Below are 21,466 nucleotides of genomic sequence, written 5' to 3' on the forward strand. Positions count from 1 at the left end.
TGGCATCCGAAGATGAAGAGGCCACTGCATTCTTAACTCCAAAAGGGGTCTTCTATTACACAATGATGCCTTTTGGATTAAAGAATGTTGGCGCCACATACCAGAGAGCAATGATGACCATTTTCAAAGACATGATAAACAAAGAGGTAGAGTATTATGTAGATGACTTGGTGGTAAAATCTGAAGAGAAGGATGATTGCATGAGAGACCTTGAAAAGGTATTTAAGTGTTTGCGTCTTCATCAGCTAAAAATGAACCCGCTGAAATGCGCTTTCGGCATGCGCTCTAGAAAATTCTTAGGGTTCATCGTCAGACATCGAGGGCTTAAAGTTGAGCCAATCAAGATCAAGGAAATCCAAGAAATGCCATCACCGACTACACTTTGAAAACTGTGTTCCCTCCAAGGGCAACTGGCATACATTTGTAGGTTCAGTTCAAACCTCTCAGGTCGCTGTAAACCCTGTACACATCTGTTAAAGAAAGATACCCCATTCATCTAAGATGAAACATGTCAGGCAGCCCTTGATGACATATAGCATTATTTACTCAACCCTCCAGTGCTCTCTACACCAATATTGGGAAAACCCCTCATTTTATACGTGACTGCTTTAGAAGAGTCACTCGGAGCATTGTTGGTACAAAATAATGAAGAGGGAAAAGAGAGTGTGTTTTATTACCTCAGCCGTAGGATGCAAGGGGCCGAGAAGAATTATTCCCCGATAAAAAAGATGTGTCTGACCATAATCTTTATAGTACAAAAACTCTACCATTACTTGCTTGGTCATGAAGTGAAACTTATATCGAAAGTTGATCCTGTAACGTTCCTCATGACATGCCCATGCTTGTCAGGATGCCTTGCTAAGTGGGCATTATTGCTGATGGAGTTCGACATCACGTATGTCCCACAGAAGGTCATCAAGGGCCAAGCCTTGGCTGAATTTCTCACAGCACCCCCCGTATCGACAGAATCTCCTCTATCAAGTGACCTCCTTGATGAAGAACTATTACATGCTGACCTTGTTCATGTCTGGGAATTGTACTTCGATGGAGCATTCCAATCAGATCGAGGAGGCGCTGGAGTAGTACTCCTGCCTCCGAGAGGAGGAATATTGTCATTTTCTTTCTCTCTCTCTCAAGCCGGTTCTCTTAATGAATCAGAATATTAGGCCCTTATAATTGGGCTCGAGATAGCCTTCGACCTCGACTTGGAGCAGCTTAAGATCTATGGTGACTCCGAGTTGGTTATCTGACAGCTCGAAGGGATCTATGATGTGAGAAAATACACTCTCAAGCCTTATCACGATACTGCAAATCATATGTGGCTCAGTTTGAGGATGTATCCCTGAGTCACATCCCCAGAAGGTTACACTAGCAACCTGACGCACTTGCGATACTCGGTGCTACAATTCAATTGTCCTCATTGGGACCCACGCTTGTTTTGGTGGCGGAATGGAGACATATTGAACTAAGAACCGAGGTCGACACGGATGACAAGAGAAATATCTTCCTAGAGTGCCCTCATTATCCATATGGCGCACTTTTATCAGTCAAAGAAGTAATCAAGACTGAACAAGGAATAGCACCGAGTCAACGAGCTAAGGGTCGAAATCAAGAACTAGAATTCTTTGACCTAATATGCACTGAAATTGAGCGGGTAGAAGATTAGAGAGACCCCATCACTACTTTCCTAAAACATGGCAGGCTCCCGGAAGATCATGCCGAGCGTAACAGCATACGTCGAATGACCATCAAGTATACCCTCCTTGAAGGAGACGCTCTCTTCAAACTGTCATTTGACGGCATTCTTCTTAGATGCGTCAAGATCCAAGAAGCAAATAAGGTGTTGGAAGAAGTCCACTCAGGCATTTGTGGACTACACGGGTCCGGTCTTAAGCTTTATGAACGAATACGTAGGTTGGGATACTATTGGCCTTCTATGATTGTCGATTCCTTAAACTAGGCTAAAAAGTGTGAAGTATGCCAAATACACTCGAGCCTTTTCCACCAGCCTCCAGAGCCCTTGCACCCTACGGTTGCATCATGGCCATTCTCACAATGGGACATGTATTTATCCTAGCTGCAACAGATTATTTCTCTAAGTGGGCTGAAGTCGTCCCCCTTAAGTAGGTTCCTGAGATAGCGGTGGCCTACTTCGTTGGACATCACATCATATATCGCTTCGGAATGCTTACCAGATTATATCTGACAATGGTCCTCAATTTAGAAGCCATCACATCGATCGCTTAGTTAACCAGTTCGGTTTCGAGTGGAGGTACTCGACTGTGTACCACCCTCGGGCGAATGGATTAGTTGAGGCTTTCAATAAGACTCTGTGCAATGTTTTAAGAAAGTCAATATCCAAAACAAGGAAGAACTGGCATGAGAAGCTTCTCGAAGCCCTATGAGCTTATCGTACTACTACACGAAATGCCACTGATTCCACTCCTTATTCTTTGGTTTATGGGGTGAAGCAGTTTTACCTCTCGAAATACAAATCCCTTCACTGTGAGTCACCATTCACTAAGGAATAACCGAAGATGAGAGAGTCAAGCTCAAGTACCAAGAATTGGATGCACTCGATGGAAAGAGGTTAGAGGCTCAACAGAGTCTTGAACTCAACCAAGGGAGAATGAAGAGGGCTTTTAACAAGTCTGTCAAAGTCCGCTCATTCACTCGTGGTGATCTAGTCCTAACTGTCAAGAGGCCAACTGTTATGCACGACCGATGTAAAAGGAAGTTTGAACCTAAGTGGGAAGGTCCCTTTATAGTCAAGGTCTCACCCAATGGAGCATACATACTGGCACATCCTGAAGGAGGGGAAGCAATGCATCCCATCCATGGACGATACTTAAAGAAGTACTACCCATAATGTATATTCAAGATGAAGGGACTTGACGTGAAAAGAAGCAAGATAGTCCAAACAAAATTTAAACTCTTTTTATTATAGTAAAAAGAGTTACAAGCTAAAGAAGCCCATTACTAGGGAGGTTACAAGTCTCTTACATCAGAGGATAAGAGGACAGTTACAAACCAAAACTTGTACTTTCGCTCTTGCATCTGAGAATAAGAGGACGGTTACAGGCTAAAACAAATGCCTGCCCCATGAGGAAGAAGCAAACCCACCAAAGAAAGGGCCTCCTCATGAAGAAGAAGCGAAACCACATGGAGAGTTAGCTTTAATTCATCTGATGAGTAAGAGGATGGTTACAAACCAAAAAAAAAAGTAGAGCCACTCTAAGAAGTTAGCCTCAGTCCACCCGACATGTATGTCAAACATCCAAGCCAGATACGTCATCTGATGTGTATATCAAACATACAACATAGGATTCATTCGACGTGTATATCAAATATACAAGGTGGGCTAACCTAGCAAGGAATTGGCCTATGACGGAAAGCCTACCCTATCGACAGTGGATGCCCTTCCACAGAACAACATGAACCTCACTATTGTGCTAGAGGATTTGGCTTCCAACAAGTACCACAAGCCACGCCTTACCATCATTCACCACTTTTTGGCGGCCCATGAACATCGCCAAACATCGCAAAATCATGCACGTGACTTACTGCCACATGCAAGCATCACTCTCCGCATCATGATAAACCACGCGTGCTGATGAGTGCTGACTGAAGCCAACTCGACCTCTTCCACCTATAGGTAGTTTTAGACAAGTTTCCTTTGCAGTGGATACTTGAATTCCAAGTATGACTCGTAATAATCTATCTTTCGGGGCATACGATGATTCTTTCGCTGTCTGAGGCGTCAATTTACCTACTAAAACATCACCCGTTTCTACCCAAGATCCGAGCATCACAATTCCGTTTCTGTCTAAATTACGGTTGTGCTCCTAACCCCTAGCGCCGACTGCTTTTCCTTAGGGTCAGCACCGATTGTGTCAGCACTCCAAATCATCAGTGCCGGTTGTCTCAGCACCAGCTGCAAATCTGTTAGCGTAGAACCCTGTCGTGCCTGTTCGCTTCCCGAGACTCCTCATTTTCAAAGCTTAAGTTTCGCACCTCCTTAATGGTCGCACTATTTCTAAAGATAATCGTACGCCTTCCCGCGACCGTTCACCTCCCACAATGGGTCACCTCCTGCAACCGTACACCTTCCACAACGGTCAGCCTCCTGTGACCGTTCATCTCCTGTCAAAACTTCTTCTAACGGTCGAAAACCCACTGAAAAACTTTCCTGCCTGCGTTTTTCACTTGGACGTCACCAAAACCTCACCGAAAAGTTTTGCAAACTTTCCCTAAGTCCCCGAGAACCTCTGCAACACCACTAACAACATCGAAAAGTTATCACAATCCCCGGGAAACCCATTAAAAATCTCCGAAAAACTCCCAAGACGTGCGGAAGCGCTCACTATTTCACTTCCCTCCTCTTCTACCAAAAACAAAACTGCAGCCGAAACGTCTTTTGTTTTCCAAAAAACTCCCCAGAGAACTCTCCTTTCCCGCTCCTTTCCTTGCAACTTCACCAAATTCTTGGAGAAGCCTGCTCGTCGAAGGCCTTCCCTGCAAAACACTGCCTGGAATCCCACTGTTTGCCGAGAACATTCGCTGCAAAACTTTGTTGAAGTCCCACGCCTTGCCGAAACTTCAACCGAGCACCCTCTCCTCACTGTTAAGGAAATTTTTTCGCTCAAGTTTTTTTACCCTCGGTGAAAAAGTGAGGGAAAATGGGATTTTACCCCCTTATATAAACTACATTACCCTCAAATGCCCCTCACAAATTGGGAATTTCAGTAGCGTCCAAGCAAAGCCAAGCGACAATGAGCCGGGTCAGGCCTTGACTCGAGGCCCGAGGTTACTCTCATTGAGCCATGCCCAGTGCCGGGTGAATTTTAAACAACCCTAACACCGGTTGACCTAGCACCCGGTGAATTTCAAACAACCCTAGCACCGGTTGACCTAGCGCCAGGTGAGTTTCAAAACAACGCTAGCGCCGGTTAACTTAGCGCCGATTGTGTTCAAACAATATCACGGGTCGTTCACATCACCGACTGAGTTTTTAACAACCCAGCGCCGGTTGCATTTTTTAGAACTTAACGCAGGTTGAACACTTGCAAGAAACCATCATCGCTAAACTTAGCGCCGGAGAGTATGCTTACACCCCTAAGCCCCACTAAAGTCCACTTTTGTTGGTCATCCATCATCAGGGCACCATTTCCATCTAAGCCCTCAGTTTGTGTATGACCTTAACCATTTTATCCCCAAGGAGTTGGATTGCCATCCACAGACTTAATCCCCATGGATTTTCACCGACATGGAAACCCACACAATAGTCTAGATACACCACCCTAAGTTGCATGGTCCAAACTATACGACCTTAAACTGTAGCGGAGGTCTAGTTGCATGACCTTAAACTGCATGGTCAAAACTATATTACCTTAAACTGTAGGGGAAGTCTAGTTACATGACCTTAAACTGCACGGTCCGTGCTGCACAACCTTAAACTGCATGGCTTTGGTCCAAACTATATGACCTTAAACTGTAGTGGAGGTCTAATTGCACAGCCTTAAACTGCATGGCCTAAACTATATGACCTTAAAATGTAGCGGAGGTCTAGTTTCACGACCTTGAACTACACGGTCCTAGTTGTATGACTTTAAACTGCATAACCATGGTCCAGCTGTATGACCTTAAACCATAGTCTATGTCCTAGCCGCATGACGATCAAAGGCTTAGCACCATGGTCCGAACTATATGACCTTAAACTGTAACAGAGGTCTAGTTGCACGACCTTAAACTGCACGGTTCTAGTTGTATGACTTAAAACTACATAACCACGATCCATCTATATGACCTTAAACAATAGTGCATGTCTTGGCTACATGACGATAAAACTACTTTGCATAAGTCTCAGAGGTATGACCTTTAAAAAAATTGCCCTCACAAACATGCACTTTTACGCACGCCTTCCCTAACCTACCTGTTAGTATGCACGCGCCACCTTCACTACGTCCCCAGCGAGTCTCACCTTGCGCTCAAAATACAGCGAACCATCCCACCATCCATACTCATTGTAAGTTAGTGGGTCACCATCATCTACTCACATTTCATACATCACCCATCTTTCATAAGTAGCCTAATGTCAATTCCTCAAGTGAGTCAAACCACCACCATACTCACTCCATGGCCTCTACGGACTACCATTCATCACCACCGTGGTCAAGTTGTATGACCTTAAACCGTAGTGCACATCCAAGCTGCATGACGTTAAACTGTTTCGCACAGGCCCCAAAGGCATGACCTTAAACACGCCTTCACAAAAAAATGAATAATGGGTATGGTGTATACCTGAACAAGGGAACACTAAAGTAAAAATGACGGACGGGCATGATCTTGAAACTATGAGTAAAAGAGTTCCGTGAATAAAAACCAGGCACGGTGAAACCTAAAAGGGCGTCGTGAGGCAAAATGGATGAAAAGGGTGGACATAGTCGAAAGGTTATGGGTAAAAGAGCCCCAAAAATAAAAAGAAGTTGGTAAAAACCATCTCTACAGCGCCGCTTTCCAAGTTCAAGCAAAATTCCATAAAAGACGCTTGGACCAATAAATAGGTTGATGTAGCGTTCGCCTCAACAGGCAACTTCAGCCCTGACTCAAAAGAAGAAAATCCCTGGTAACATACTGCCAAGAATGCAAAAAAATATGATCTTCAAGGAAAAAATATTCCGACAGCCTGAGTCCAGTTGCAAAAGGACTCGAAAGACAGAAGACTCGCCAAGACGGCAAGACAAGTCTCATGAGGAAGAACATTATTCCCACGAGGTCATAAACATAATCTAGAAACAAATACTCCAATGGCAAGAAATTGACAAAGCCAGGGTGAAACCTGTCAGAGACTTCAGCTCGCCTAGCCCGCACGCCCAGACCTTCGGGATCTGCTAATAAACCAACCCCTCTACTGAACTCGGTAGACGAGACCTATTGTGGTACTCAAAGTGTCAAAAGTAAAACTGGATTAGCAGCAAACTGCTACGACCAAAAGCAAAAAAACAAACCCAGACCAAATGGTAACAATGCCCTTCAACATGGCACTCAATTGCCAGACGGGCCTGATTCTAACTGACGAAGTCCGTACAAAATCCTCAACTTCAGAATCACCAACAGTCAGCACGAGGGTGAGGACTTCGACAAGATCCCAAAAGAAAGTCTCTCCCCCCCCCCCCCCCCCCCCCCCCACCCTAAAGTCTCCATGAACTGACCCGCGAATAATGCATCCCTACTTCTGAGCAGCCTAGTTACATAGTTACATGAATCTCCTTGGCGTTCACATGGTCCTGTGGCTAGGAAGGAAAAAAGTAAAAGCCGAAGGAAATTTTTCGAATGCTTTTCCTTTTCGATTCTCTTGACGCACAACATTCGGCGGGGCAAGCTGTTTGAACGTATTTTTCAGCACCTTGATCCCTGATTAGGAATAAGTAGAAAGCAAGTCAATAAAGCCTACAAAATAATGGAAATTCCCGACAGTCTCATAATGGCCCCAAAAGTAGTCAATATCATCATCACTTCAAAAAAACACCTGCCAAGTTTCATCGCGACCAGACATGTCTAAGGCAGTGAACACAAACAAACAATTTCAGCGAAATCAGTCTCTAGCACCCTGAAATGGACGGTGTAACTAGAGCCATAATTTTGGTGGGTCAAACAGCTATGAGACCACTGCCATTAGATCCAGCACGGTCGAAAACCCTTGTGGGTCAAGTTTCGGCTTAATCAGGCACACCAAGACAAAGTTTACGTAAAATACCGAAAAATGATAGGCCGCACACTATTCCTGTGTGGCCTCACTCCATCAAAACACCATTAAAGGTGGTTGTTTTTACTGTCACAGGCAATGACTTTAGGGGCCTATATCTCACTTGTTCCAAGTCAGATTTCTCCCAAATTTGGTGAGTGTGTTCGTCTCATCAAGATGAACAATTCGATATATGGTACGCCCTATGACGACGCTCGAGAAGAGAGTAAAACTAAAGGAAAGATGCTGATCCGTGAGGGAAGTTACAAAAAATTTAGAAGCAGCACGCCTTGTTCGAGCAGCCGGATCATGACGCTCGCATACCCAATCGGTACTAAACCAACTGCATTATGTGCGTGAGCTCTGAGGCTATCTCTGGTCCGAACCTCACGTACAATGAACGGTTGGATTTCACACATGAAGGCGTCAAATTTGCAGTAAATTTCAGTTGCCGGATGTCAAGATTCTAGCAAAAAACTCAAGACGACAAAATCTTCATTCGGACATGAAATCAAGCTGCATTCATTGTAACGTGATCATGACAGCATGCTTAGTGTGATTCAATGAAGAAGTCACAAAGAAACATCAAGGAACGAGCACACAATCGATCCGAAGTTTTCAAGATTCATCCAAAATTCAAGTCTCATCATCATGGCTCAAAAACATGATTCATGGCTCAAATTGGGTATCAAAATGATCACCATGTCAAGCCCTACAAGAAAACAATAATCTTTGGTTCAAACGAGCATCAGAACGACCTCGGGTCAGCCATGGAAGATCACGCAAGTTTTCGAGCAACAACAGGGGCTATTCTAAAATTCCACACATTATTAGGCAGGAGCAAAACAATACTTTTGCACCCATTTTTAGAATTTCTCTAAATTCAATTAAATTATAATTATCTTCAATTCTAAATAGTTTTTGGGCGTACACCCTTGTTTTAACCCAATTATATATAAACAGTCAATGCCTCATTGTGTAAAAACGGAGTCATTCTTCTTGAATCAATTAATAAAATTCTGATTTTTCCTTGAGCTTGTGAGTATGTCCTGGAGAGAGAGAGAGAGAGGAGAGAGAAGAAAAGGGCCGATACCCTTTGAGAAGGTAACTTTCTCTTTCCTCCTCTCTTTCTCTCTCCTCCCCTCTTTCTCATCTCTATCTCTATCGCTCTTCTTCTCATCCTTATCTCTTTCTCCCCCCTCTTTCTCGGCTCTATCTCTCTCTCCCCTCTCTCTCATCTATATCGCTTTCTCTCTCTTCTTCTCATCTATATCTCCATCCATCATCCTCTTCTAATGCAATCAGCGAAGCCTAACACCGGTTGGATTTCTCTCTCATCTTCTGTCACAATCGGTGAAGCCTAGCACCGACTGGATTTCTCTCTCCTCTCTTCTATCACAGTCGGTGAAGCCTAGCATCAGTTGGATTTCTCTCTTTTCTCTTCTATCCCAATCGATGAAGCCTATTGCCAATTGGATTCTCTCTCCTCTCTTATCTCACAATCGGTGAAGATTAACACCAGTTGGATTTCTCTCTCCTCTTTTATCACAATCGATGAAGCCTAATGCTGGTTGGATTTCTCTCTCCTCTTTTGTCACAGTCAGTGAAGCCTAGTGCCGACTGAATTTCTCTCTCCTCTTTTATCACATCAGTGAAGCCTAGCAACGACTGAATTTCTCTCTCCTCTTTGTCACAATCGATAAAGCCTAACGTTGATTGTTTTTCTTTCTCTCTCTTCTTTTCTCACACAGTCGGTGAAGCCTAGTACCGACTGTATTTTCTGTCTCATCTTCTAAAATAATCAACGAAGCCTAACATCGACTGCATGTTCTCTCTCTTCTCCTATGTATAACACAGTCGGCAAAGCCTAACATTGACTGTGTTTTCTCTCTCTTCCTTCTAACATAGTCGACAAAGCCTAACACTGCCTGTATTTTCTCTCTCTTCCTTCTAACTCAGTTAGTAATGCTTAGCACCGACCACGTCTTCCTTCCCTCTCTCTCTTTTAAATTCTCGTCTTTCATACTCTTCTCTTCCCTTCTTCTCCCTCCTCCCTTCTGTTCCCTTCTTCTCTTCTTATTCTTTCCTCATGGCCTTAATTCTGTTATTCCTTAATTCGACTAAGAGGGATTGAGGTTAGCCTCTCATGGTAGTCATGTCGTCTAGCCGTAATATCGTTGTGCCAGGATTACTTGGCCCGCTTTTATTGCCACGACAGATTGACCATCGTGCCTAGCTAGTCGGTATTAGTAATGACGTCTAGTAGTAATCCTGTGAGCCGGTCTTACTTACCGAGCCCGTTTTGCTACCATGTAAAGCCAATTATTCACTAGTTTAGTCACCGCTCTGATCCTCTCTCTCAGTCGAATTCTTCTCTCCCCCATCTTTCTTCTCTTCTTATTTTTGAATACGCATGCTTGTGTATGTTCATCAAAGAGGAAAAGAGTGAGGTTTGACCCACTTGCCTTATACCATTTGCCATATATATGTGTGATTGCATCAAACAAGAAGAATACAAGCCAAGGGAGAATCAGTTTTATTACTGGGGGGCTTTCTTCGTGATCTAAGTAGGCACCCATGCGAGTCTGCCCGAGTAAGTCCCGAACCCACCTTAAATTCCTCTCTCACTGCTTGGTAACACCTGCCCCCGTTCTCAAATGAGGTTTTCAAGAGAGCGATCTCAAAAACGTCTCTGATCTTCCCTAGAAACTCGAGACACGTGCTGCCCAATCCGCCAACGGTCCGAAGGGCGAGATCGAGGCACCTAACCACTAAGTGCTTAAAATTTTAAAATTTTTCAAATACCTTCTTGTAATTGTTAAAACGGTCCGAGTTGGCAAGCTCACTGAGTCGATTGGGATCCAGCGTGTGACCAATTTTGCATCCAAGCTGATTTTTTTAACACTTATCTAGAGCAGCCTAGTTTCGATCCACAGAAAAAAAATTATTTGAAAAAAAGTATTTCTTATGAAATATATTTGTGAAAAACATTTCCTACAAAATGGGGTTATGCTATTTGATAACATTGGGGGGTAACCTAGAATATAGATTTTTACTTAGAAAAATGGGTCCAATGCAATGAATCTATAGAGGAAGACATGGTAGAGATAAAGAAATGAGGTAATGGCTACAGAGGAAAACATGGTAAGATACATTGTGACTATGCATAGAAGTCTGACCGAGAAGTATATTTTGAGAATGGCTTGGGGCCTTGGTGGTAGTATTACCGAGCTTTACGGGGAGGTCTCTGACTCCATTCTCAACAAAAGGTAGGGCCCAAAACCCCACTAACATATCACTTATTTTAAGAAAATGGACTGGGGCCTTGGTAGTAGTTCCAACGAGCCCTATGATGAATGGACTTGGGGCCTTGGCGGTAGTTCCAACGAGTCCTATGATGGAGTATCTAACTTCTTTATCACCAAAAGGTGGTACGCCCAAATCCTCACTGACTTACCCTTCTTTCTTCGTTTTTTAAGAAGTCTGATGGGGACATAGATTTTTTAGCTTTTGGGGAGAAAAATGATTTCTCTATTATAGATAAAATGATTTTAGGTATAAATAAATTTCCGCCCTCGATTTGAATCCAAATAGTAGAAATGAGCATTGCCCCTCGAAAATTATTTCTTAGTAATCTTTTTTTAAAAGGGATCCAAACGATCACCATTAAAACTTTGATTCCTATTAAAATAATTTCCATGGTGTTAAGTTTTATATGAAGTATCAACATTGGACAATCAAATTAAGGCACACCTAAAAACTATGTTGAAAGATGTAGTTTGAGTACTGAAAAGTCTTATTGGTAACCCTAATTACAAAATGTAAGGCTAAAAAAAGGTTGTTCAAGCAAGTTTATAAACAATAACACGTTTTGAAAATGAGTTGTCTCCATAATGTGTTTCAATATGCACTATTTTAAATTGTTTCATGCGTGCTGGACCGTATGACTAAATATGCAATCCAAAAAGTGTAAAGCATCTATCTTAAAGATGGATGCAAGCAGGTATTCCATCTAAAACCAATGGAAACTAACGGTCCAATTGCTCTATTGCTATAATTATTATTTCTAGCTTTTAAAATTTATTTATTTTTTCATATTCATGATTTCCATGTTAGAGATTATATTTCCTTAAAAATTAAGTCAAAAAATTTATCTAAAAAATAAATTTATTAATAGACCCACATGTCTACGTATGCGGGCTTGGCCGCATAAAAACGGGTTAAAATCTTTATTTTTATTTTTTTTATATCTATGCATCTTAATCTCCAAATCAAGAAGATCAAGTAGAAGGTTTTCTAATATCAACATGTCCCATCGACTTTTTAGGTGAACGGCGGCCAAAATTGATATCCGCTACATCGTCAAATTTCGACACCAAAATTACATTTAGAGGTGCAAGGGTGCTAGAATAGAAACCGAGAGCATCACCGAAATCCGACACCAAAATTACATTAGAATGTAGAAGTGCAACAACTTTTAGATCTATTCTTGACGGCATCCTTAGCCGCTTTCATGACTTTTCATTTTGATATGTGATAGAAAAAGAGGAGAGAGAAAATGATATGGGTAGGGGTGAGAACTGGTCGGATCGGGGACGGATCCAAATAGTATACATAGGGTTGGATCCGGATTCAAATTGGATCCTGGATATTTGGATCTGAATAGTATATATCGGATCCGAATTCAAATTTGGATCCAAATAGTAAATATCAGATTTGGTTTGGATCTAGATTTGAATTATATATATACCATTTTAAAAATATATATATAAAATAAAAATTTATTATTTAAAAAAATTTGGGTTGGATCTGGATCCACTAGCACTTGGATCCAATCTGAATTTCAATTCAAATCTGACTTTTAGATCTGGATTAAAATTTTGAATCCAAAATCTGAGTTTCACATCCTGATCGAGTCAATTCTCAACCCTTGAGAAGGTGGGGGGGAATTATGACACCCAAACTTTATGAGATGATATGAGAGAGGGACATTGCTGTATGAAGGTGACAACTTTGCTATTGGTTAACTCTTCTTACGATTACTACCATAACTCACTCTCTCTTGAAAACGTACAGGATTAAATTAACTGGCAGCTGAAATAGTTATTTCAATGTCTAAAAAATCTTCAAATTGGACATGAGAAAAAATGGATTACAAGTTTTGGTAATAGTGCATCTTGTAATGCATTTTTGGATCGTCAATTTTCAAGTTTTTTAAGTGTTTAAGATCTGTTCGATCTACTCTATTTTTTAAGCTTTAAATTTTACAATTAGAGATAAAAATAAAACTTCAAGCTATCATAAAGATTTTCAATACTAAAACAATATCTTTTAAAGATATGCCTTATTTTGGTTATTCAAGGTCTAAGCCTTATACAAACCAGACCCCTTGCCAATAGAATTAGTTTTGGAAAAGGTTTTTATAAGGGCGAGGCCCTAAACAATCAAATTAAGACGCATCTAAAATAGTTGTTTCAATGCCCAAAATCCTCAAATTGATTATCTTGACCTCAAGATATATAAATATGATAAAAAATGGATTCCAAGTTTGCATTTTTGGACTATTAATTTTTAAGCTTTTCAAGTGCTCATGATTTGCTCGATCTACTATATTTTTGAAACTTTAAATTTTACATTTAGAGATAAAAATAAAACTTTAAGTCGCCACAAAGATTTCCAATACTGAAACAATATCTTTTGAAGATGCATCTTACTTTGATTGTCTAAGAACCACTCCCATTACAAATGGGTTCAGTTTTTATAGAGCCGAGGCTCTAAATAATTAAATTAAAGCTCACCTTCAAATAGTGGCGAGAAATATGATTTCAATATTGGAAATCTTTGACTAGCCTTAAAATATATTTTGTTCTTTAATTATAAAATTTAAAGCTTAAATAATAGTGTAGATCTATGAAAATTTTAATAACTTAAAAAATTAACGGTCCAAAAATACGTTACAAGATGTATTATTTCCAAAACTTGAAATCCATTTTTTTCTTAAGTATGTGCATCTATTGAGATGATTAATTTGAGGATATTTGGGCATCAAAACAACATCTTCCGGTGAAATTTTTGAGGTAAGCTCTACTAATTTGATTGTTTAGAGCCTAGGCTCTCTATAAACTTTTGAAAAAATTACAAAACATCTTCAAGATCACACTTTCTATGTAACTTACCAACTTAATTTTTTTTTCCTTACTTTTTTCTTAAAAAAAACTTTATATGCAAATACTTCCCAGGAAAAAAGTTCATTTTTTTAGACGGAAATGCCTTTCCAGTATACAAAAATCATTTTAGCCATATTTGATGTTGGCTTTTGGATTAGTAGCACATTGTTGGAGCGCGCCACCGCATTGCCAGGCCGCCTCTTACAAAAACTTATGTGTCGGACCGGCCTAAGACAACTATCAGATCGAAAATGAATATTGTTGGACTACCCTTTACATAGTGTCGAAGCCGTGGATAATATCTACTGTTGGACCCTTTGCAATTGCTGGACCACAAACATCTATTGCCAAACTGCTCTTTGCAACTGCCGGACCGCCATTTTACAGAGTGTTCTAATGTCGGATTGCACTTACACAGTACCAGAGCTCCACAATGGTAGGATAGATGAGAGAAAGGCGGTTAAGGTAAAAATAAAAGAGGGTAGTTTAGGCTTCTTTTTTTTTTTTCAATGGTTGTGGGGTATTTACATAAAAAATGCATTTTAAGGAAAAAAATGAGAAAAAGTTAGGTTAGGTGTAAGTTGGTGCAGGTTTTTTTTTTTTTTTTTGTAATTTTCTCTAAAGTTTTCCCATTGCAAATAGAATAAGTTTTTGCTTTAAAATTCCCCGCCATAATATCTAAATATGTTTTGTAGCCTTCCCGCCATAATATCTAAATATCTTTGGTAGACTCTCAGTTTTTGTTTTAAAATTCCCGCCATCCCGCCATAATTAGGTGGAATATCTAAATAGCATTGTTAGCAATTCCCTTTCTCGAGGGGGCTGTGTCAGAAGACGAGGTCTCAAGGACATTCGAGAGAGTAGAGAGAGAAAGTTAGGGAGAGTCCTGAAAAAGGCAGAGAGTACGGAGAGGAGTTCATACTGAAAGTAGGGATTTGAAGTTACAGTTTGGAGAGAGAGAAAGAGAGAGAGAGAGAGAGTTAGTTGTGAGGAAAGGAACCATGGCGTTTAGGACGGGGAGCCGAGTCGAAGTTAGCAGAGATGAAAAAGGTGGATGCAAGGGTGCCTGGTTCACTGCATCAGTGGCGAAAATGATGGGGGAAAGCAAAGTCATGGTTAAATACGATAACCTTGTGAGTAATGATAAGAAGCGGCCATTGGTTGAAATCACGAACATCGTCAATGTCAGGCCATTGCCCCCACCGCGTGGTTTCTCTGTCCATGAGGAAGTCGACGCTTTCTGCAACGATGGCTGGTGGGCTGGTGTGATTACGAAGGTGATGGCAGAGGGACCCAAGTACATCGTGTATTTATGGGACTCTGAGAAAGAGATGATTTTTGAGCCTAATCAGCTGAGGGTTCATCAAGATTTCGTTGATGGCCATTGGATCATGCCATCTTCTTCAAAGGTATATGTTCAAGCTCCCATTCTTGTGTTTAATGCAAAACACAATGTTATTCTTTCTTATTCTCACTCAAAAGGGGTCAAGCTTATAGGGTTTGAAATGGATGCTTTCTCTTGATCTAGGTTTCCTTGTATATAATGATTTGCTGCAATCTCTTGTCTCTTTTGTTTTGCGCTCCATATGTATGAAGTTTCGGCTTATTTATTTGTTATTTATCTGGTTTCTATGGGGGTCTTCTGTATGTTTGTGTGGCTTATGTAGCTGTTTTCTTATTCTGGATGCTTGTTGCTTATATCGATGAGGCTGGTTTCAATTCGCATTTTTATTGTTTCCTTCATGAGAAATTTTTTTCTTGGTTTCTTTTTGTTCTATGGTCTTGAAAATGTTACATCAGTTTGGTTTTGCTTTTCTCATTTTTATAGATACGTTTTTCTCCTTTCCAGTTGCCTTTATGCATGTTCCATTTCTTGTGTTTTTCTGGTTCACTGGCAAGTTTAACTCTGATTTTGTTGTTTGATTTGATGGTTTCTCATGGCCTCTCCAATGTCTTGGTTCTGCGTGCTTCAGTTTCTTCTTAAATCTATTGTTTGTATATCTCCCTCTTGGATAATTGTTGGTAGCTTTCGCTATGATGCCTGATGGGTCACTGCTGGGTACAGCAGATGGATATTGACTATCCTTTGAAACCTTTATTTTAGTCATTGTCTTTGAAGCTTTTTTTAGTTCTTCTAGACTTCATTTTATTTTTTTGATATTGGAGTTGATCAAGTTCTTTATTAGAAGGAGATCTCCTCTCTTCAATTTTGTTGCCACAACCTCTGAGGCTTTAACTGACTAGATATATTCATTTTTTTTTTTGATAACCTCTAAGGCTTTTAACTAAATATTTACAGAGCAGTTAGAAAAAGAATGATAAGAGGTTTTAGGTTGGTATGTGGAGTGATAAGAGGCTTTAGGTTGGTATGTGGAGCACATGAGGTTTCCCTCAGCTTCAGTTTGCAGTTTCTTTGAGTGTGTTCTCTCAAGCATTTAGTTTTGAGGCAGAGAAATTGAGAACAATAATTAGGTGGTCCTTTCATGTTACGGAGTATAGACCCTTCTTTTGAGCCCGTTTCTTCATTTTCCATGAAGGTAAATAGGATGGCATACTTAATGCCTACATTGGGTCATCAAAGTAAAGATTTCTAGTTATTTCTATATAAATAGAGAGTACTTTCTTCACAACCAAGAATGGTTGTGGCAGTGGACATCCTCATAGTTATGTACTTTCAATTTGATATTTTTCAGCCTGATATTTTGTTTCATAAATTGAATGGGATGGGATGATGCATCAGTGATTCATACAATGCTTTATCTTTTATATGAATTGGTTACTCTTTGTCCCATTTTATGGTTTTGTGGTTGTACTATAAATTTATGATAATAATTATCTTGTTTGGTGGTGTATCAAAACAGAAAATGATGCATATGAGGCAACTTATCCCGTAGAAGGTCCCAGAAGAAGTGTTTGTTATTGCTATTAAATTCCTCTTACAAGCTTGTATTCCATGTGTGCATTGTATGTACCCATAGAAAAATGTGCTTAGTGTTTATATGTTTTTATGTGCCTTAGTGAAAGTAGTTCAAAAGAAAAACCACCAAATAGGTCTCTTCCTGCCTTTGGTTTAGCAATGTGACAACCTGGATTATAGGCTAGAGGTCAAGGGTGTGAAATTTTCTCATTCAAACCTGGCTTATCACAGAATGTAAAAACGACAACCAAGTAACTTCTAAACTAGGTGTCCCCTAGTAAGGAAGTTATAGCTGCCATTTTATTTTTCTTTGAGGTTCAGAAATGTAACGGCCATAGAAGAATTGAGTATTACGTACTGCTGTGCTCCATTCATAAAATATGCAGTTGCTTAGTCTTGGATTATTCCTTATCCCAAACAAAACAAAAAAAATTATTGCATTTTTCTTGTTAAGGTTTTTTCTTTTAATTCCTAATGGGATACTTCGAGTTGCATGAATATGACAACTTTTGCAAAACAACAGCTGTTGGAATGTCTATGCTATTATATTCATGAACATAAAAATAAAAAAGAAACGGTAAGTTTTCAATAGATGAATGGTGGTGAGAAACCAGAGAATCAACATTTTGCAATTTTTCATCTAATGATATCCTTTTTCTTGCAAAGCAAATCAATGTTAATTAATCGTTTGTGTTTTATCTGTTAAACTAGATGGGAGCTAATGATATTTACTCAGTTTCTAGTATAAAAAACCTTTCGAACAATGTTATTTTCACAGATTTTTGCCAATATGTGCTTCTCTCATTTTTTAATCCTAGTTCCTCTCTCATTATTGGGATTTGTTTCCAAAGAACCAGAGCCTTCCATGAAAATTCTGCCTTACTCCCTCATTCTTTACTTGTGGTTTCCTCTTTCATTGTTAGAAGTTGCTACTGGAAGAACAGTCCATCAAAATTGAGGAATCTATTCCTCCCCGCAATAAGTAGAATACTACTTTAGAAAACAGAGAGAAAGATCCGTCCATTGAGCCAGAAGAAACAGGAGCAGAATTAGTTTAGTACTGACCCAAAAAAGTGCACAAGAAAATCTTGGGCAGAATGAGCAGATGTTTTGCCTATTGAAGCAGCCATCGCTAATACACTAACCACAACTGAAAATGATCAAGAGGTATAGCACCTGAGTGCACATCAACATAGCTAAGCCATAAAGTGTTGGTATTCATCACTGTCCTTATCAAGAGAGATTCACTATTTTAGAAATGAGTTTTAGAAACCCAATTGACACCTTGTAGCCAAGTTTATGCTGACCAGTTAGAATGTCATGTATGCATAAGTAGTTTGTATAAGAAACAACTACACTTAATGGAAATATTTGTTCAAAACATGCATATGATTATTCAAGCATGGTTTCATGAATTCACAGAAGAAGACATCGAGACTGCTTCAGAACCTAATGACCCACCCAGAAAGCTCAGTCAGTTGAAAAAGATGATTGACCTCACAATGATAAATAAAAAAAATGCATGAACATGAAAATAAAAATGAAATAGTAAGTTTTCAATAGATGAATGGTTGGTGAGAAAACAGATAATCAATATTTTGCAATTTTTCATCTAATGATATCTTTTTTCTTGCATAGCAGATCAATTTTAGTTCATCGTTCGTGTTCTATCTGTTAAATAGTTGGTAGATAACAATATTTACTCAGTTTCTAGTATAAAAAATCTTTCTAGCAATATTATTTTCATGGATTTTTGCCAATATGTGCTCCTCTCTCATTTTTTTTTCCTAGTTTCTCTCTCATTATTGGTATTTGTTTCCAAAGAACCAGGGCCTTCCATGAAAATTCTGTTTTACTCCCTCCTTAATTTGATGTTTTCTCTCCCATTGTTAGAAATTGCTACAGGAAGAACAGTCCATCAAAAATGAGGAATCTATTCCTCTCAGCAATAACTACAATGTTGCTTTAGTAATCAGAGAGAAAGATTCATCCATTGAGCAAGAAATGGAGCCCCTGGTTGAAGCTTTGCCATTGAAGAAATGTGGATCCAATATTGGAACAGCCAAGAAACTTTCACTTTTTCCCTTATCTTCAATATCTTCAAAAGGGCTTGACAAACTCGACAAAGAGAATGATGATTGCATTTTGATCAAGGCTACTGATGACCTTGAAAAGCCAAGTAGAAAGCATGGAAAAAGATCCCAACTGGACACGCTAGTTACCAAGGATGGGCCAAAGAGAGCAAAGAAAAGGGAAGATAATGGAAAGACCAGTCTGGTTGCTCCATCTGCACAGGCAATGCCAAGCCAAAACAGAGAGTTTGAAGAGAGGATGATTGATGCTAGCAAGTGTCATGGGGCAAAGAAGGGGGGAGATAATGGAAGTTTATGTATGGTATCCCCATGTTCAAAGGTGAATCCAAGCCAAAACAGCAGGATTGGAAAAGCTAAGAATCAAAAAGGAACCAAAGAACTCGAAGAAGAGAACAATAGTAGGAAATGTGGAAGAAGATCCCAATTGGACATGCCTGGTTTAACTCTAACCAATGAGGGGGCAAAGAAAGAAAAGAAGGGGAAAGATGATGGAAACATAGTTATGTTTGCCCCATCTTCTGAAGCAAAGACAAAGACCAAAGTGTTTGGAAAAAGGAAGACTGATGAGATCAAGATCAAGTATCATAGAGTAAAGAAGGAAAAGAAGGGGGAGGATAATGGAAGTCTATGTATGGTGTCTCCATGTTCAGAGGTGAAACCCGGCCAAAACAGAAAGACTAAAACCCAAGACTCTGGAGAGAAAATGACTGATGGGGTTAAGTGTGATGAGATTTGTGTGAGTATCCCTCAAATGAGAGTTTTAAAGAGAAAAAGAGCTTCTAATTTGGCCGTGCTAGCTGGGAATAATTGTAGGGATGTGAGTTTGGCTGCTTATTCTCTCGTTCTTCAAGCCTTGTATCTTCAAGGTGATCACAAGTGGGGCAATGAGATATTTCTTGCTGGTCTTCGAGCTGCATTAGCAATAACTAATGATGAACACATGGAGGAATTGAAGCGAGTCACTTCTTACAAATTTATGACTACCACAGTTTCTTAAAAGGTGATAAATCTATGTAGAGCAGAGTGCATTTTTTGGATATGGTGATGGCATGTTCTGCATGTGAAAAGTGTGAAAGGCCTTTTTTGTGGTGGTCTAAGTGCAGGGATGATTTACTTTAGGGTGGTTATGAAATGTGCTTTGGAGGTCTTTATAATTTTGTTGGACTCTCTTTTAGATAAGATGTAAGGGCATTTTGAATGGATGGTTTGGGTTGTGAATGTAGTTTTTGGAGGACACATAGCTTGCTTTTTGACCTCTACTAATACTGATTTCAAAGACTAATGGAAAGGGGTTTGGATTTGTTTATGGGATACTTGACTAATGTGTGATACCAAGGGATGCTCATATCTGTCTCGTTTTATGTCCAATCTTGGAAGGTTTTGGAGATGAGTTTCATGTAAGATCCAATGGTTTATGATTTTGTAATCTGCTTTAGTCACTGATCAACTGCCATTTTGGGGTGTACATTTTCTAAACATTTTCTAATTTCTGTAAGGCTATGCAGTTTCTAATTTCTGAAAGTCCTAGGCATTTTGCAGAGAAGGGTGGATGATCTTCAGTTATTTTGTAAATGATGCAGTTTCTAATTTCTATATGGCCTAGGTGGAGAGAAAGTAAAAGGCTCGCTTTGAGACCTCATTGGAAAAATGCATTTATGAAATGCGAACCCCTACAATGGCTTGGAATCTATTTCCACCTCTTATTATGAAATTTGAAAATCTAAAAATGGTATTAGATGTGGATCTCTGGCACTAGAAAATAGACCATCCATATAAGGCATCACAAAGTACTTTATTTTTAAGGCTTAAAATCCTTATTTCTCACATCCATACTAGCCAAGATTGAGATGATTAATTTGAAGGTTAATTGAGATTTTTGGTGTGGTTTTACTTCTTGTTCTTTTTTTTTTTAATATATTTCATACGAATGATTAGGCAGCTAGTTTTCCAAGTGAGATGCATTCCATCCATATGTGTGTGACCATGGCTTGACAGTTTCTTTTAAACGCACATGCTCTTTTGATTTAGTGATGTAGCCAGGTTAAGGCCATTTATTCCTATAAGAATGGTGTGGTTCTATAGTGAGTTTTGACGTTTTTTATTGGATAGCCTCCCAATATCCTCTTATTTGATAGCAGCACTGACTTATTTTCTGGGATAGCAGCATGTCCCTAAAGTTGGATTCAGATCTAAGATATTTGGAAATTAATTTGTTTTTTATCTCAAATTGCCTATAAGATATTTCACCCCAGTTAGCTTAGGAAAACAAATTAATAGATTTTTAATGCAAAGGGGGTAGTTTCAACGTTTGGCTTTGGCTATGTAAGTCGGGTTAAATGACGTAAATATCTTGGGCATTTTCCGCATTCCAAACATGGAACAAGAGATTCTAGTGAAAAAATATTTTTTAGGTTTTAAGTTTGGTTAAATTTGGAACAAGCAGGAATACTTTGGTCATTTAACTTAGATCACTTAAGCCCCCTAGTTATTGTAGAATCCTGCTTGTTCAGGATTTTAATCCTGAGTCTCTCGACATTTTTAATAT

General features: G+C 39.6%; 1 protein-coding gene across 2 annotated transcripts; it reads left to right on the forward strand.

Moving 5' to 3' along the window:
* The first annotated feature begins 14,847 nt into the window (after positions 1-14,847).
* On the forward strand, positions 14,848-20,232 carry LOC110006873 (uncharacterized). Of its 2 annotated transcripts, none has more exons than XM_020664643.2 (2): positions 14,848-15,320; positions 18,722-20,232. In XM_020664643.2, exons 1-2 carry the CDS (start codon positions 14,913-14,915, stop codon positions 19,916-19,918), a joined length of 1,605 nt encoding a protein of 534 aa, XP_020520302.1. In that variant the 5' UTR covers positions 14,848-14,912; the 3' UTR covers positions 19,919-20,232. The 2 variants fall into 2 exon arrangements, with proteins under 2 accessions (XP_020520302.1, XP_020520303.1); XM_020664644.2 differs by having other exon boundaries at positions 18,734-20,232.
* The last annotated feature ends 1,234 nt before the right edge of the window (positions 20,233-21,466 follow it).

Source organism: Amborella trichopoda, chromosome 1 (genome assembly GCF_054954075.1).
Source record: "Amborella trichopoda isolate Santa Cruz 75 chromosome 1, AtrichopodaSantaCruz75HAP2 v2.0, whole genome shotgun sequence".
In the NCBI taxonomy this organism is placed as follows: domain Eukaryota; kingdom Viridiplantae; phylum Streptophyta; class Magnoliopsida; order Amborellales; family Amborellaceae; genus Amborella; species Amborella trichopoda.